General features: G+C 46.4%; 1 protein-coding gene and 1 pseudogene across 5 annotated transcripts in view; both read left to right on the top strand.

Moving 5' to 3' along the window:
• Nucleotides 1-12,845, top strand: part of HGSNAT (heparan-alpha-glucosaminide N-acetyltransferase) — a 50,417-nt gene extending 37,572 nt beyond the window's left edge. For 3 of the 4 annotated variants that reach the window (XM_050800389.1, XM_050800388.1, XM_050800390.1), the window contains 7 exons: nucleotides 2,516-2,637; nucleotides 3,348-3,474; nucleotides 4,743-4,829; nucleotides 8,358-8,435; nucleotides 9,061-9,131; nucleotides 9,229-9,341; nucleotides 10,457-12,845. In XM_050800389.1, the coding sequence (XP_050656346.1) occupies nucleotides 2,516-2,637; nucleotides 3,348-3,474; nucleotides 4,743-4,829; nucleotides 8,358-8,435; nucleotides 9,061-9,131; nucleotides 9,229-9,341; nucleotides 10,457-10,638 (780 nt within the window). In that variant the 3' untranslated portion in view covers nucleotides 10,639-12,845. Of the gene's footprint in view, nucleotides 1-2,515; nucleotides 2,638-3,347; nucleotides 3,475-4,742; nucleotides 4,830-7,833; nucleotides 7,921-8,357; nucleotides 8,436-9,060; nucleotides 9,132-9,228; nucleotides 9,342-10,456 lie in introns of all 4 variants that reach the window. The other variant, XM_050800391.1, reaches the window with a different exon arrangement.
• LOC126960701 (uncharacterized) lies at nucleotides 11,491-12,845 on the top strand (annotated as a pseudogene). Its single transcript, XR_007728090.1, has 2 exons — nucleotides 11,491-11,524; nucleotides 11,794-12,845. The product of XR_007728090.1 is annotated as an uncharacterized LOC126960701 (transcript).
• Nucleotides 12,846-14,363: the final 1,518 nt, after the last annotated feature.

Below are 14,363 nucleotides of genomic sequence, written 5' to 3'. Positions count from 1 at the left end.
CGTGCAATACTGTACATCTGCTAATCAAATACATTCTGATTTTCACTTTCATTATTTTATTTAATCTTTATATCAATTTTTTAATTGTAAAATACACATGACATGAGATCTAGCCTCTTAACAAATTTGTCAGCAGACAGTAATCACATGCATTCTTTTTTCCTCTTATTTTTAGTTGATACATAATAATTGTACAGATTTATGAGGCTCAGAGTAATATTTTGATACCTGTGTATCATACAATGTATAATGATCAAATTCTTCACCTCAGTTATCATTTCTTTGGGTCAGGAACATGCACAGTCCTTTCTGCTAGTTTCAAATGCATTATTTTTTATTTACTTCTTGGAAACAGGGTCTCACTCTGTCACCCAGGCTGGAGTACAGGGGCATGATCTCAACTCACTGTTGCCTCGACCTCCCAGGCTCAAGCGATTCTCCTGCCTCAGCCTCCTGAGTAGCTGGGACTATAGGCATGCACTACCATGCCCAGCTAATGATTGTATTTATTGTAGAAACGACGTTTCAATGTGTTGCCCAGGCTAGTCTTGAACTCTTGGGCTCAAGCGATTTACCTGCTTCAGCCTCCCAAAATGCTGGGACTACAGGTGTGAGTCACCATGCCTGGCCCCATTCTTTTTTTTTTTTTTTTGAGACAGAATCTCACTCTGTCCCCTAGGCTGGAGAGCAGTGGCACAATCTCGGCTCACTGCAAGCACCTCCCAGATTCACGCCATTCTCCTGCCTCAGCCTCCCGAGTAGCTGGGTCTACATGCGCCCGCCACCACGCCTGGCTAATTTCTTGTATTTTTTAGTAGAGATGGGATTTCACCGTGTTAGCCAGGATGGTCTCGATCTCCTGACCTCGTGATCTGCCTGCCTCAGCCTCCCAAAGTGCTGGGATTACAGGCGTGAGCCACCGTGCCTGGCCACCTGTCCCCATTGTTGATGGTATTAAATAATACCACCGGTATCCAGTTTGCTGGTTCAGTCTCATGGGACATTCCTGTGATTTTTTCAATTTCATTGTAGCATAACATATATATATGTAAAATTCATGTAACGTTTTGGTATCTATTCAAATGCTGTAAAATTCAATTTTGAGGATGATCCCCAGGTAGGGCATGGGAGAGTGATGGTATTGTGTGCTTGGCTATTTGCATTGCTTCTTTATCAGAAGTGTGTCAGAGTCCCATCTCATTTGTGATTACTTCCTCTCTTACTATAAATTGCTAGGTGGAGTTTACCCAGGTGACAGTTACTTCTTTCCCCCACCCACCATTAGTGACAAAAATTCTGATGGAAATGTTTGAAATCTTCCATTTGGGGTCCTATTCAACAATCAGTTAATAAAACTGTGTTGTCTTCTAGCTTCTTTCAGGATATGTAACTAGCAAGTTCATCACTGAATCCCATGTTCTCTGGGTGCTTCCTGTAATGTTCATTATCTACTTTGCGGGGCGTTTTAGTCATTGTTGCTCTTTCCCCCTCTGCCCTTGTCATTAATGTGTCCTCTGGCTGTGTCCTTAAGGTGAAGGAGAGGCGAGATATGCATGAGTGGGCACGGAGCTTGGTCTGCCATGGATATCAAAGCTGCCATTTTCCGCCCTTCTGTGGGACCTGAGGGTCCACAGAGGCACATCCCAGGACATCACCATAGGGTGAGGGGTTCAGTGGGACACTAAGAACAGGTGGGCTGCACCCTTTCTTCTTTCAACCACACAGATCCAAAAGTTTGAATTTCATTTTCTTTCTTACAAATTTTATTTTTAATTTTTAAATCACAGATATATTGATGTATAATTCATGTACCATAAAAATCCCATGTTGAAAGTGTACAATATGATGATATTTGCTCTATTCAGAGTTGTGCAGCTGTCACCAGTCTGTAATTCTGGAAGGTTTTCTTTACCCCATGAAGAACCCTGCACTCACCGCCAGTCACTCCCCACGTCACAACTCACCCGGCCCCAGGCAACCCCAACCTACTTTCTGTCTCTACACATGTACCTGCTCTAAGACAGTCCCTATACACAAAGTCATATAACATGTGGCCTTTTGTGTCTGACTGCTTCCATTTTGCATGTTTTTTGAGGTTCATCCATGTTGCATGTGTCAGCACTTCTTTCCAAAATTGCTGAATTAGATTCTGCTTTAGGGATACACCACATTTTGCTCACCCATTTATCAGTTGGTGGACATTTGACTTGTTTCCCCTTTTTTGCTGTTGTGAACAATGTTCCTGTGTGTATGTGTACAAGTTTTTGTGTGAACATGTTTTCAGTTCTCTTGGGTGTAGGAATAGAATTGCCTGCTGATTTCTTTTGAATGGGTATTTTGCTGTGAGATTTCATGGAGAGGGAACATCTGGAGAACGTAACGCATAATCAGTAAGTTTTTGTATTACTGCCAAAATGGCCAAGAAAAGAGTCACTGGGAATTTCCCAAAGACATGCTTAGTCCCCTTCTATTTGCATTTACTACATGCATGTTTTATTTTTCTGCCCCCACTCAGGAGAGGAGCTGCCTTTCTCTTCGAGACATCACATCCAGCTGGCCTCAGTGGCTGCTCATCCTGGCACTGGAAGGCCTGTGGCTGGGCTTGACATTCCTCCTGCCAGTCCCTGGGTGCCCTACGTAAGCGAACCCCTGGGAGTCATCCCTTGTGCATGTCCTGTTCTGCCCAGTCAGAGGTTCTGGGCTTTCACAAGTCTCAAGTCAGAGGAATTCTCTTTCCCTCTTCCTTCTCCTTTGAGGCCTGCTTTGCATGGGGAGAGGAGATTGGCACGTGTCCGGAGTGATTTCCCTGTGGGTGGTGTGAGGGTCAGCTTGAATAGAAATCGGGCCTCCCACCTTCACAGTGTGGGAGCAGTTTATTAGTGAGTGTGCATGAGCCAGAGGGACGTTTTAGCTGGCGCATGTTGGGGCTCTCTGAATTGGGCTGCATACATAGCCAATATACACCATGGTCGGGTTTTTTTTTTTTTTTTGGGAGATGGAGTCTCGCTCTGTTGCCCAGGCTGGAGCGCAGTGGCATGAACTCGGCTCACTGCAACCTCCACCTCCCAGCTTCAAGCAATTCTCCTGCATTAGCCTCCCAAGTAGCTGGGATTGCAGGTGCACACCACCATGCCCGGCTAATTTTTGTATTTTAGTAGAGACAGGGTTTCACCATGTTGGCCAGGCTGATCTTGAACTCCTAACCTCAGGTGATCCACCCGCCTTGGCCTCCCAAAGTGATGGGATTACAGGCGTGAGCCACTATGCCCAGCCTGAGGTTTTTTTCATTCTCATCCCTCTGTTTGCCCTTCTGAGGTCTTGTCATTTACATGGTTTTGCCTTCCTAGTGGTTATCTTGGTCCTGGGGGCATTGGAGATTTTGGCAAGTATCCCAATTGCACTGGAGGAGCTGCGGGCTACATCGACCGCCTGCTGCTGGGAGACGATCACCTTTACCAGCACCCATCTTCTACTGTGAGTTCGCTTAGAACTGGGAGCTCAGGCTTTCAGAAGTGAAGGAAAGTAGAACAAGCCAGCCAACTTTAAACCATGCCCATTTAAGAAAATGCACTGAGAACTGATGTTTATTTGAAAAGTCTGATAACTTAATGACTTTAGGGTTCACTGTATGGCAGTGTGTACAATTATTTTGGATTTTAAAGTGAGAATGTGGAGCTGGGCACAGTGGCTCACACCTGCATTCCCAGCTACTCGGGAGGCCGAGGAGAGAGGATTGCTTGAGCCCAGGAGTCCGAGACCAGCCTGTGCAATAGTGAGACCCCGTCTCTCTAAGGAAAAAAAAAAGTGAGAATGCATTGTGTAAATGATCATAGCACAGTGCTTTTCTGTACGTCTCAGGTCAGATTTCCTGGCAGCAGACCCTGAGACAGAGGGTCACATGCAGGAAGTTGATCAGGCAGTCCTTGCAGGGGAATGAAGGAGGCAGGACTGCGCAGAGGGAGAAGTTGACTTGCACTGCAGCCCCAACAAAGGACCCAGGGGCACCAGGGAGGAGCTGCAGAGTTGTTCTGAATTGAGGCGAGGGATTGGGCCCTTCCTACCCCCGGATGGTGCGGAAGGCCCCCTGCAAAAGGCTGATCCCTGGAGAGGCAGCTGTCTTCAGTCAAGGGCAGATCCAGAAGAGGCCCCTGGCTGAGAGCTGTGGTCATGAATACTTCCAGCAGCTTGAGGAATGAAGGCTTCCGTGCTGAAAGGGTTGGAGGGCTCTGGGGGTGCATGACAGCACCTATTACACTGTTCATTTCCAGATTTCTACAATTTCTGCAGTAACATTTATTTTATAATAAGAAAGAAACATATTTAAAAATGTTATTTGCCTTAAAAGAAGATAGGAAGCTGTTGATGCTACAGTAGGGTTGACTAAAAAGAATAAATCTGGAAATTAGGAAGGTACGTGCATTGCATTTGAAGCTGGTCAGGGAGGCGTCATGTCACAAGGCCTGGGGCCAGTGCTGTTTGCTGCCCCTGCTGCAATCACGGTGGCTGCTGGACCATGGCTTGTCCCTGGGCATCTCTGTTCCCTGCTGAGTGTCCACACCGCACACTTTCTTAGCCAGAAGCATTGTGCCTGTTATACCTATAAGTTAGCAATGAATTTCTGCAGTAAAAACAGAAAACCATGGTGTACTGGAGTGTATTCAGGTTTGTATTTGGTCTAGGAGCTATTTGTGTGTGTTTTTGGGTCAGTGAATGAGTGCTGCCTTCTGCTTCTGTTTGTTAAGGTGCTTTACCACACCGAGGTGGCCTATGACCCTGAGGGCATCCTGGGCACCATCAACTCCATCGTGATGGCCTTTTTAGGAGTTCAGGTATTTGTTCATTTCATTAGGTTACTTTTTCTGACAGTTTATGATGTTTTATTCACTCATTTAAAAACCATTTCATTAAAATAATTGGAAGCATATTCTGTCCTGTGCTATGGGTCTAATATATTTTGTTATCTTTTTTTTTTTTTTTTTTTTTTTTTTTTTTTTTTTTTTTTTTTTTTTTTTTTTTTTTTTGAGACGGAGTCTCACGCTGTTGCCCAGGCTGGAGTGCAGTGGCGCGATCTCGGCTCACTGCAAGCTCCGCCTCCCGGGTTCCCGCCATTCTCCTGCCTCAGCCTCCTGAGTAGCTGGGACTACAGGCGCCCGCCACCGCGCCCGGCTAATTTTTTGTATTTTTTGTAGAGACGGGGTTTCACTGTGGTCTCGATCTCCTGACCTTGTGATCCGCCCGCCTCGGCCTCCCAAAGTGCTGGGATTACAGGCTTGAGCCACCGCGCCCGGCCTGTTATCTTTGACAGATTGTGCAGAAACAAAAGTTACTGAAATTCAGCACATTCAAGTAATTAGATATGATTCTTATATTCCCCCCAAAAATCTTATTTATGTGACTTATCTTAGCATGGCAGTTTCTGGATAAAATGTTTCTCTTGCCAAACTGCAGTGGCTCATGCCTATAACTCCAACACTTTGGGAAGCCAAGGCAGGAGGATCACTTGAGTCCAGGAGTTTGAGACCAGCCTGGGCAACGTAGTGAGACCCTGTCTCTACAAAAAATTAAAAATATTAGCCAGGCATGACGGCACACGCCTGTAGTCCCAGCTACTTGGGAGCTGAGGTAGGAGTATGGCTTGAGCCCAGGAGGTTGAGACTGCAGCGAGCCTTGATTGCACCACTGCATTCCTGCCAGGGCAACAGAGTGAGACCCTGTCTCAAAAAATAAAAAAGGGTTTTCCTGATGGAGTATGCAGAATATGTGGGTGTTGGTAACATTGGGAAGTCACTGTGTCATTTGTCACAATTCTTTCATGTACCCTTGTATTAGTCTGTGTGTCCTGACCTAACAAAATACCCGAGACTGGGTAATTCATAAAGAACAGTAACATTGCAGGTTCATTTGTCTGGTGAGGGTCTGGTCTCTCCTCCCAAGGTGGCAACTTGATTGGGGCATGTCGTTCAGAGGGGACAAATACCATGTCCTCACAGGGTGTCCCCACCTGCTGGTAAAAGGGCGGAGACGGGACTTACTGCCTCAAGCCCTTTTCTAGGCCATTCATGAGGGTGGAGCCCTCACGCTGCAGTTACCTCCCGAGGCCACACCTTCTCATACTGTCACCTTGGTGATTAGGTTTCAACATAGGAAATTTGGAGGGACAGACATTCAAACCACAGCACACTGTCATGGCTTCAGAGCATGAGAATTTATACCAAAGTCAATACAGATTATTCTTGGTTTGTCTCACTTGCCTTTTGTTAAAGTTCTGAGCAGTCTAGATTTCAAGTCCCCAAAGTTCTCCTTGTTGGTGTTTGAAACTACTGTTTGAGGGGAGCTAACCGGGAGGGGAAAAGACTTTTGGAAAGCATTGCCGGCAGAACTTTCTGTGGGGATAAAAATATTTCTTCTCCTTGCTATCTAGTGGGGCAGTCCCTAGCCAGGGTTGCTGTTGAGCATTTGAGATGTGGTGAGTGTGACTGAAGAACTGAATTTTAAATTTTACTTGATGTAATTTTAAATTTAGATGGTCACTTGTGGCTAGTGGTTTGGCTGTTGGGTAGTGCAGATCTGAAGCCTACACAGGTGACCCTGGAACACCTCGGGGCATGGGGACACTGTCCCCCCATGCAGTGGAAAATCCACAGAGGACTTTTGACTCCCCCAAAACTTAAACACTAATAGCCTGCTATTGACCCAAAGCCTTACCAATAACATCAACAGTTGATTCACACATATTTTATAAAAATATTGTGTACTATATTTTTATAATAAAGTAAGCTCAAGAAAAGAAAATGTTATTAAAGCCATAAGGAAGAGAAAATCTATGTCCTATTCACTAAGTGGGAGTGGATCATCATGAAGGTCTGCATCTTCATCATCATGTTAAGTAGGAGAAGGAGGAAGAGAAGGAGGAGGAGGGAGTGGAGGAGGAGGAGGAGGATGAGGGTGTGGATGAGGAGGAAGAGGAGGAGGGTGTGGAGGAGGAGGATAAGGGGGTATAGGAAGAGGAGGAAGAGGAGGGTGTGGATGAAGAGGAGGAGGGTGTGGAGGAGGAGGAAGAGGAGGAGGGTGTGGAGGAGGATGAGGGGGTGTAGGAAGAGGAGGAGGAGGGAGTGGAGGAAGAGGAGGAGGAGGGGTGGAGGAGGAGGAAGAGGAGGGAGTGGAGGAGGAGGAAGAGGAGGGGTGGAGGAGGAGGAGGGGTGGAGGAGGAGGGGTCAGTCTTGCTGTCTCAGGGGTAGCAGAGGTGGAAGAGAATCCGCGTATAAGCAGACCTACACAGTTCAAACCTGTGTTGTCCAAGGGCCAGCTGTACATTTTGGTGATGAAATAATTTTGTATTTAGAAATACTGCCTTTATCTCTGTAGCACTTTCTGGTTGATATTGTGCTTTTCCATACATCCATGTAATCCCTACATATGCTTTCTAGGTAGATCTGTGTCCCTGGAGTGGTCAGTCCACTGGGGTGGCTAGGAGTGCAGACCTGGAGCCACACTACCTGGGTTTGTGTCCAGCTCTGCCACTTCCCAGCTGGGTGACCTTGGGCGTGTGGCTGACCCACTCTGTGCTTCAACAGCACCTACTTCAGAAAGGTGTTGCAAGGATTGAATAAGTTAATTCATGTAAAGTTCCAAGAACTGGCACATAAAAACATTGATTAATATTAGCTATTACTATAAATTATTTTTAAAGCTTCTTAACCTTTGATATTTTCAAAAATGAATTCCTAATTTCAGAAGGATTGTATGTAAAGTCCATATTTCACTGTTTTTAAATGTTTCCCTGCCTCCCCCACCCTGCCTCTGGTTCCACCCTGTTCCGGTCCCTCTTCCTAGTGCTGCTCAGACTGGGTCACCGAACAGGCCTGTCTAAGGGGACCCTTGTCACCTTTGTGGAGAATTCTCCTTGGGCCCTGCCTGGAAGTGAGAGCCACGGAGCCTGCCCAGGCGCCTCTTCTCCTCCTTTCCCTATACCCTGGGCTTCTGCATTCCCTGCAGCACTGGAGATGTGGTGTGGCTCTCACGCTTCCCCCGAGCTCTGTGCCTGCTGCCCCATTCTGCCCAGGAGCCTCTTCCTACCGGGACCCTCTGGTGCTCTGGCCTCACCTCTGTGGCTCCTCTCTGATGCCTCCTCCTCTCTGATGTCTCCTCCTTCCCAGAGAGGGTGTTCATCTCTGGTCCTCCTTCAGCCTCCACTAGTCAAAGGCAGGGGTGATGTTTCCCCCCTCCCTGTAATTCCAGCACCTAGTAGCATGCCCAGCAAGTGAATCTCTTTGTCGCGTAGTTAAGACAGTGGATGAATATGAAATAAAAATATCCCTTTGGCGATTCTTTTGGTCACACTGTGTTATCTCCTCCAGGCAGGAAAAATACTATTGTATTACAAGGCTCAGACCAAAGACATCCTGATTCGATTCACTGCTTGGTGTTGTATTCTTGTAAGTAAGCAGCGTTCCTCACTGAAATTCCTTTCCTTCACATGTATATTTAAAAGGAATAAAATGTTCAGCAACACTGAGATAGCCATTGTCACCACATGGCAGCAGGTACCATTTTCTTCACTTGAATAGCAGAGAGGAACAAATCTTTCCACCTAAATGTACAGATTTATTTTCTTAGGAAAATGTCTTTATCAATAAGACAGTGTTTGCCATCAGACAGCCAGGAATGCCTGAAGAAATGTGAAGCATGGGCTCTATGTGGAGTGGTGTATCAGAGAGACTGGGCAAATCAGACCAGGTTGCAGACATCAACTTCCAGATTACAGAAAGAGAGTTGCAAGGTTGACTGTCTGTGTATTTCATCCTGACTGCAGTCATGCCTCTTCTCTGGAGTCACTGTCATTTAATCAGTAAGCTTACCCTCTTCAACTCAGTAGAATGGTGATGAGATTTTGGGAGAATATTTTTTAGTTCATACATTTAAAAAATGTGTTTCCAGTTAAAAGAGAAAAATTTCAGCCTTTTCTACGTGATTAAATAACTAATATATATTGATGTTGAAAGCAAATGTTTTCTGAGATAATAATATAAAATGTTAACATCCTTCTCTTCCCCATTATAGGGGCTCATTTCTGTTGTTCTGACGAAAGTTTCTGAAAATGAAGGCTTTATTCCAGTAAACAAAAACCTCTGGTATGTATGGAAAAAGCATGATTTTATGGATGATTGTTCATGTTGAAATTGGATTCGTTCTGCACAAGCACTGAAACGCCTCCTCCACCCCTCCCAGGTCCCTTTCGTATGTCACCACGCTCAGTTCTTTTGCCTTCTTCATCCTGTTGGTCCTGTACCCGGTTGTGGATGTGAAGGGGCTGTGGACAGGAACCCCATTCTTTTATCCAGGTAAGTCACCTCCAACCCCAAACATAGCTGGGGTGGTGACCAGGGGGGCGGGCCCAGGGACCGCTGGAGCATCCTCGGTGCTGGGGTCTTGAGCCACTGCCCTAGTGGCAGGTGTCCAAAAGCCAGGCTGAGGGAGGAAGCAGCAGGGGCCACATTGTCCCAGGTCACACCAGGTGTCACTGGCCTGCTCTGAAGCAGTCCACCCCATTTTCACCCATGTAGGTTGTGGAGTCCTTGTATGACAGTTTGTGACTCCACCCGTTTCTTCAGGCTATACCAAATTGTGGAGGAGCAGAAATGATTCGGGGCACATTATCCAGTTTCTGGTTCTTAATAATGGGACTATGCTTGCTTTCTTAATATAAATCCACTACCGTAGAGATTGTGCATTAGAAGAAATACCAAGAGGTGATATCAAGGGATAAATGGAATGATTTGGATGCAGTTCCACCCAAGGACTTAGAAACACACCAGATCATTTCAATGCCTCATTTCAGCTGTTTGATTCGAGGAATAGTTACATTTCTAGGCAGATTTTCTGCCTAGAAAATATAAGTTATAACAATTTTAGCTTTCCTTTGAGATTTAGTATTCAAGAATTACGCTGTTATAAAATGAATATTTTCTAATATCCTTTTTATTTTTTTGAGACAGAGTCTTGCTCTGTTGCCCAGGCTGGAGTGCAGTGGTGTGATTTAGGCTCACTGCAACCTCCGCCTCCCAGGTTCAAGTGATTCTTGTGCCTCAGCCTCCCAAGAAGCTGGGATTACAGGTGCACCCCACCACACCCAGCCAATTTTGTATTTTTAGTAGAGACGGGGTTTCACCATGTTGGCCAGGCTGGTCTCGAACTCCTGGCCTTAAGCGATCTACCCACTTTGGCCTCCCAAAGTGCTGGGATTATAGGCGTGAGCCACTGCACCAGGCCTTTCAATAATTTTTTATATGGTTTATACTTAAATACCTAAGATATGCATTACTTATTTTTGGCAGTAGCCAGCAATGGAAGTGCACACTTTTTGTTTTTTCATTGAACTGGTTTCAAGAATTAAATAGACGGTCAGATATGACTCATCTGTGAGAAACATGATCTTCTGTATGTCTCTCTCCTTAAGGAATGAATTCTATTCTGGTGTACGTCGGCCACGAGGTGTTTGAGAACTACTTCCCCTTTCAGTGGAAGCTGAAAGACAACCAGTCCCACAAGGAGCATCTGACTCAGAACCTCGTTGCCACTGCCCTCTGGGTGCTCATTGCCTACATCCTCTATAGAAAGAAGATTTTTTGGAAAATCTGATGGTTGCCACTGAGATGTGCTGCTGGAAGACTCTAGCAGGCCTGCAGGGTGGACTGAAGCGGCCTTCGTTAAAGGGAAGCATTCATTAGGAAATTGACTAGCTGTGTGTTTACAGACTCTGGGGGAAGACGCTGATGTCCTCAAACTGGTTAACTGTGACACGGCTCGCCAGAACTCTGCCTGTCTATTTGTGACTTACAGATTTGAAATGTAATTGTCTTTTTTCCTCCATTTTCTGTGGAAATGGATGTATTTGGAACTTCATTCCAAGGAGATCAGCTTTAACTTTCCAAAAGGGAATTGCCATGGGTGTTTTTCTTCTGTGTTGGGTGAAACAATCTGAGGTCTGGTTCTTGCTGACCTTATTTCCCTGCAAACTTCCTTTCCACGCTTATGCGGACACCAACATGAAATGCCGTCACTCCTACTGCGGCTGCTATGAAGCTTACTGGATGTGATGTGTCATAATTTAGTCTATTTTTTGATTAAATGCAGTGTAGTGTTTCCAGAAAGCCAAAGTAATTTTCTTTTCAGATATGCAAGGCTTTGGTGGGTCCAAAAAATGTCTATCACAAGCCATTTTTTCCTTTTCCTCTCTTGAAAAGTTAAAATATCTATGTGTTATTCCCATTCCCTCTTGCCTATGTATCTGTCTGTCTGTCTGTCATCTTCCTTCCTCCCCATCTCTCTGTGCATCTGGATGGCAGCCACTGCCCAGGGGAGTGACTTGGGGAGGGCAGGCACTGTCCTTGCTCATGGGTCCAGCTGAGCCATCCCTGCTGGGTGAGATGCTGGGCAAGACCCTTGGCCCGCCTGGGCCTTGGCTTCCTCACTTGTGAAATGAGCGGGAAGATGACTTTCAGTTCCCTTCCACCTCTTAGACATGGTGAGGTGACAGACATCGAAAGCTTTTCTGAAATCTTCAGAAGAAACAGTTTCATTACAGAAAACTCTTCAAAATAAATAATAATGAAAAATTTAAAAACTCTCATTGGAGAGATGACCCTCCATAATGGAGGCAGTGTTCCTACTTGTTATCACACAGCTGAAGACATTGTTTCTTAGGTGTGAAATCGGGGACGCAGAGACACACGGCACTGTTCATGGGAGGCATCGTCCCCGTTCTCAGTGTTCTGTGGGAATTTCCTATGTGAGGAAAACGTGGCCACAGGGTTGTGCTGTACCCACCCTTCTCCGGCAAGACAGCCCTCGGCCTGTGCCACTGCTTCCAGCCTCGCCACTGCATGGCAGCTTTTGGTCTGTTTCCAGCTCTGCCCTCTGCCCTGAATTCTCATCCAGCTTGTACCTGCCTGCTTGAGCCCTCCACCTGGAGGCCAGCCATGTCTCAGACTCAGCCCTACCCTCCTGTCCTCAAATTCAGAGTGTTTCCTGTTTAGGTTTCCCTGGCTTTGTGAATGGATCATGCGTCTCTAGGTACAAACCTGCCATCATCTTTCTGCCTGCCTCACCTCCACCGGATCTCCCCAGTTCTGTCTCCATCTTCCACCTGCAACTGCTCTGTTCTCATGGTCACTGCCGCATCACTCGAGTCCAGACCCTTGTTATCATTTTCAAACCGGCCTCCTTGCCTTGTTCCCCCATTCTTAAAGCCACTGCCACCAGATTAAGCTTTCTCCAGCCAGATCACCTCTCTTTGAGAAACCTCCATTGAAACAGAAACGCCATTGCCTGGCACACATACTCACATACTCACCTTCCCGTCTTGATCCCCATGCATCTTTCCAGCCTCCCCTCCCACTCTACTCCCTCCTGCCCCTCCCCTCCCCTCCCCTCTGAATCCAACCCAGCGGGCTTCTTCTGCCTCCATCATATCACAGAAGTACCTCCTGCTTCTGGTTTCAATTAGAGCCTTCCCTGATTACATTTTCCTCTGAATTTTTTCCTATCTACATTTGATCTGTCATGTTTAAACCCCCTACTTCTAAGGGACCTTCTCTAATCTCATTCTCATCCCCAAATAGTGTTTTCTTCCTCTGGGTTCTTGTAATGTTGGTATCAATCTCAGCATTTAGTGCTTCCTGCCTGGTGTGACAGTTACCTGTGTGCATGTGCAATTTCTAATTTCCCACGCTAGACTGTGAGCTTCCTAAGGCAAGAATCATGCCTTGTTGGTTTCTGTATTCCTCATGGCGCCAAACACAGTGCCTTGTACATTGCAGGCGCTAAATAAACATTTTTAAAGCAAAGTGATGTGGATTTTTAAAATAAATATTTAAGTGCTGGTAAGATGAGCATGTGTCCGGGGTGCCCATGAAATGTTCATGAGGCTGTGTGGGGACAGTCGTTATTCCTCCTCCTGCCACCCTTTTCTTGCAGTGAGTCACTGTGGATGGTCCCAGCTGTGTCATCCCAAAGTTCAGCAGGGAAAGCTGAGCTGGGCCTCTCCAGGTGAATTTTCTAGAAGTGTTTCTCAAACTGTGGGTTACATCAACTTGGGTGTCTTGAGCTGTAAGGAAGGAACTCTGGAGTCAGCTGGCCTACAGGGGAGCTTCTCTAAATCCCGCAGGAGGCAAGACCCAGCCCGAGCTTGCTGTCAGCTAGTGGAGGCAGCTGCCGCTGGCCCAGGTGCTGGACATCAGGCATCCCCTCTCCTCCCACGAAGGGTGTGCCATAATCCCCTTCAACAGGAAATGCTTCCCAGAAGCCTCTCAGCAGCCTCCCCTCCTGTCCCATCCGCTAGAAGCGCCTTGCTTGTCCCAAGACCAGCAGGGACAGGGAAGTGTCCGAGCCTGTGGCTGTGTGGAGGAAGGCAACCCCCTGCACAAGACTGGGTTCCTTTGGGAAGGGAAGAGGGAGTGTGTTGGGGTAAGGGGTAGAGCAGGGGAATGGTCATGGGGCAACAACTGCTGGCAGCTGCAACAGGTGCATGGCATCTCACAGGGAGGCAGGGAAGTGCGAGCTCCTATGTAATGGAGCAAAAAAATTCTATTCTGTAGAATGGGAAGAGAAAATGTGACTTTTTTTTTTTTGCATTTATATTCCTAATTCCTACTTACAATAAAGTGAATATACTGCTGATATAGGTCATAAAATGTATCTTGAAAGATTAAGCCAAGTATGAACGGGTATTTGAGAGAGGAGAGTAACTCTTTGGAGACAGGTGCCCAGTTAACCATCCTTTGTGGTCCCCTGGGGTGCGCAGGGAGCTCTAGGTGCAGGGTAGGTGGAAATGCAGAGGACTGTAGGGTCTAGAGTGGTGGCAAACAGGCAGAAAGGAGTAAGTTCCAGATCCTGGGTGCTCTCCAAAAGCTGGGATGCCCACAGGGGAGAAGGCAGCACAACCCTTAGAGAAAAATCCCACAACTGAAACCCTCTCCCCACCCCAGCCCCTTCTGGCCCCTTGTGCCCCCACATCCCTGCACAGGGGATGGTGCAATCTTATGTCAGCCCCTGACTCAGACAGGTGTGAATCACCATGGTCTGTGCTTACTGAGCTAATGCTTAGGGTGCTTCATGGCTTTCTATAGTAAATCCAAAATTTGTTTGGGTGACATATGACCAGTGAAAGTTCTCTAAGTATGGGTATTAATGAACATTATGTGACAATGAAGGCTTTTGTATTATAGAAGCACAAATTCAATGAATTCTAAGCACAATCCCAGTAGTATTTATCTCATTCTTAGGTTGTCTTTGCAAAGCAGGCAAAACCAAGCCAGGTCCTGCTGCCTTGACTGATGGTGGGAAGAGGTGGAGTGTATGGGTCA

The sequence above is a fragment of the Macaca thibetana genome, chromosome 8 (assembly GCF_024542745.1).
Source record: "Macaca thibetana thibetana isolate TM-01 chromosome 8, ASM2454274v1, whole genome shotgun sequence".
Taxonomy (NCBI): domain Eukaryota; kingdom Metazoa; phylum Chordata; class Mammalia; order Primates; family Cercopithecidae; genus Macaca; species Macaca thibetana.
The sequence above is the reverse complement of the archived record's forward strand: the minus strand, read 5'-3'. Positions and strand labels throughout refer to the sequence as shown.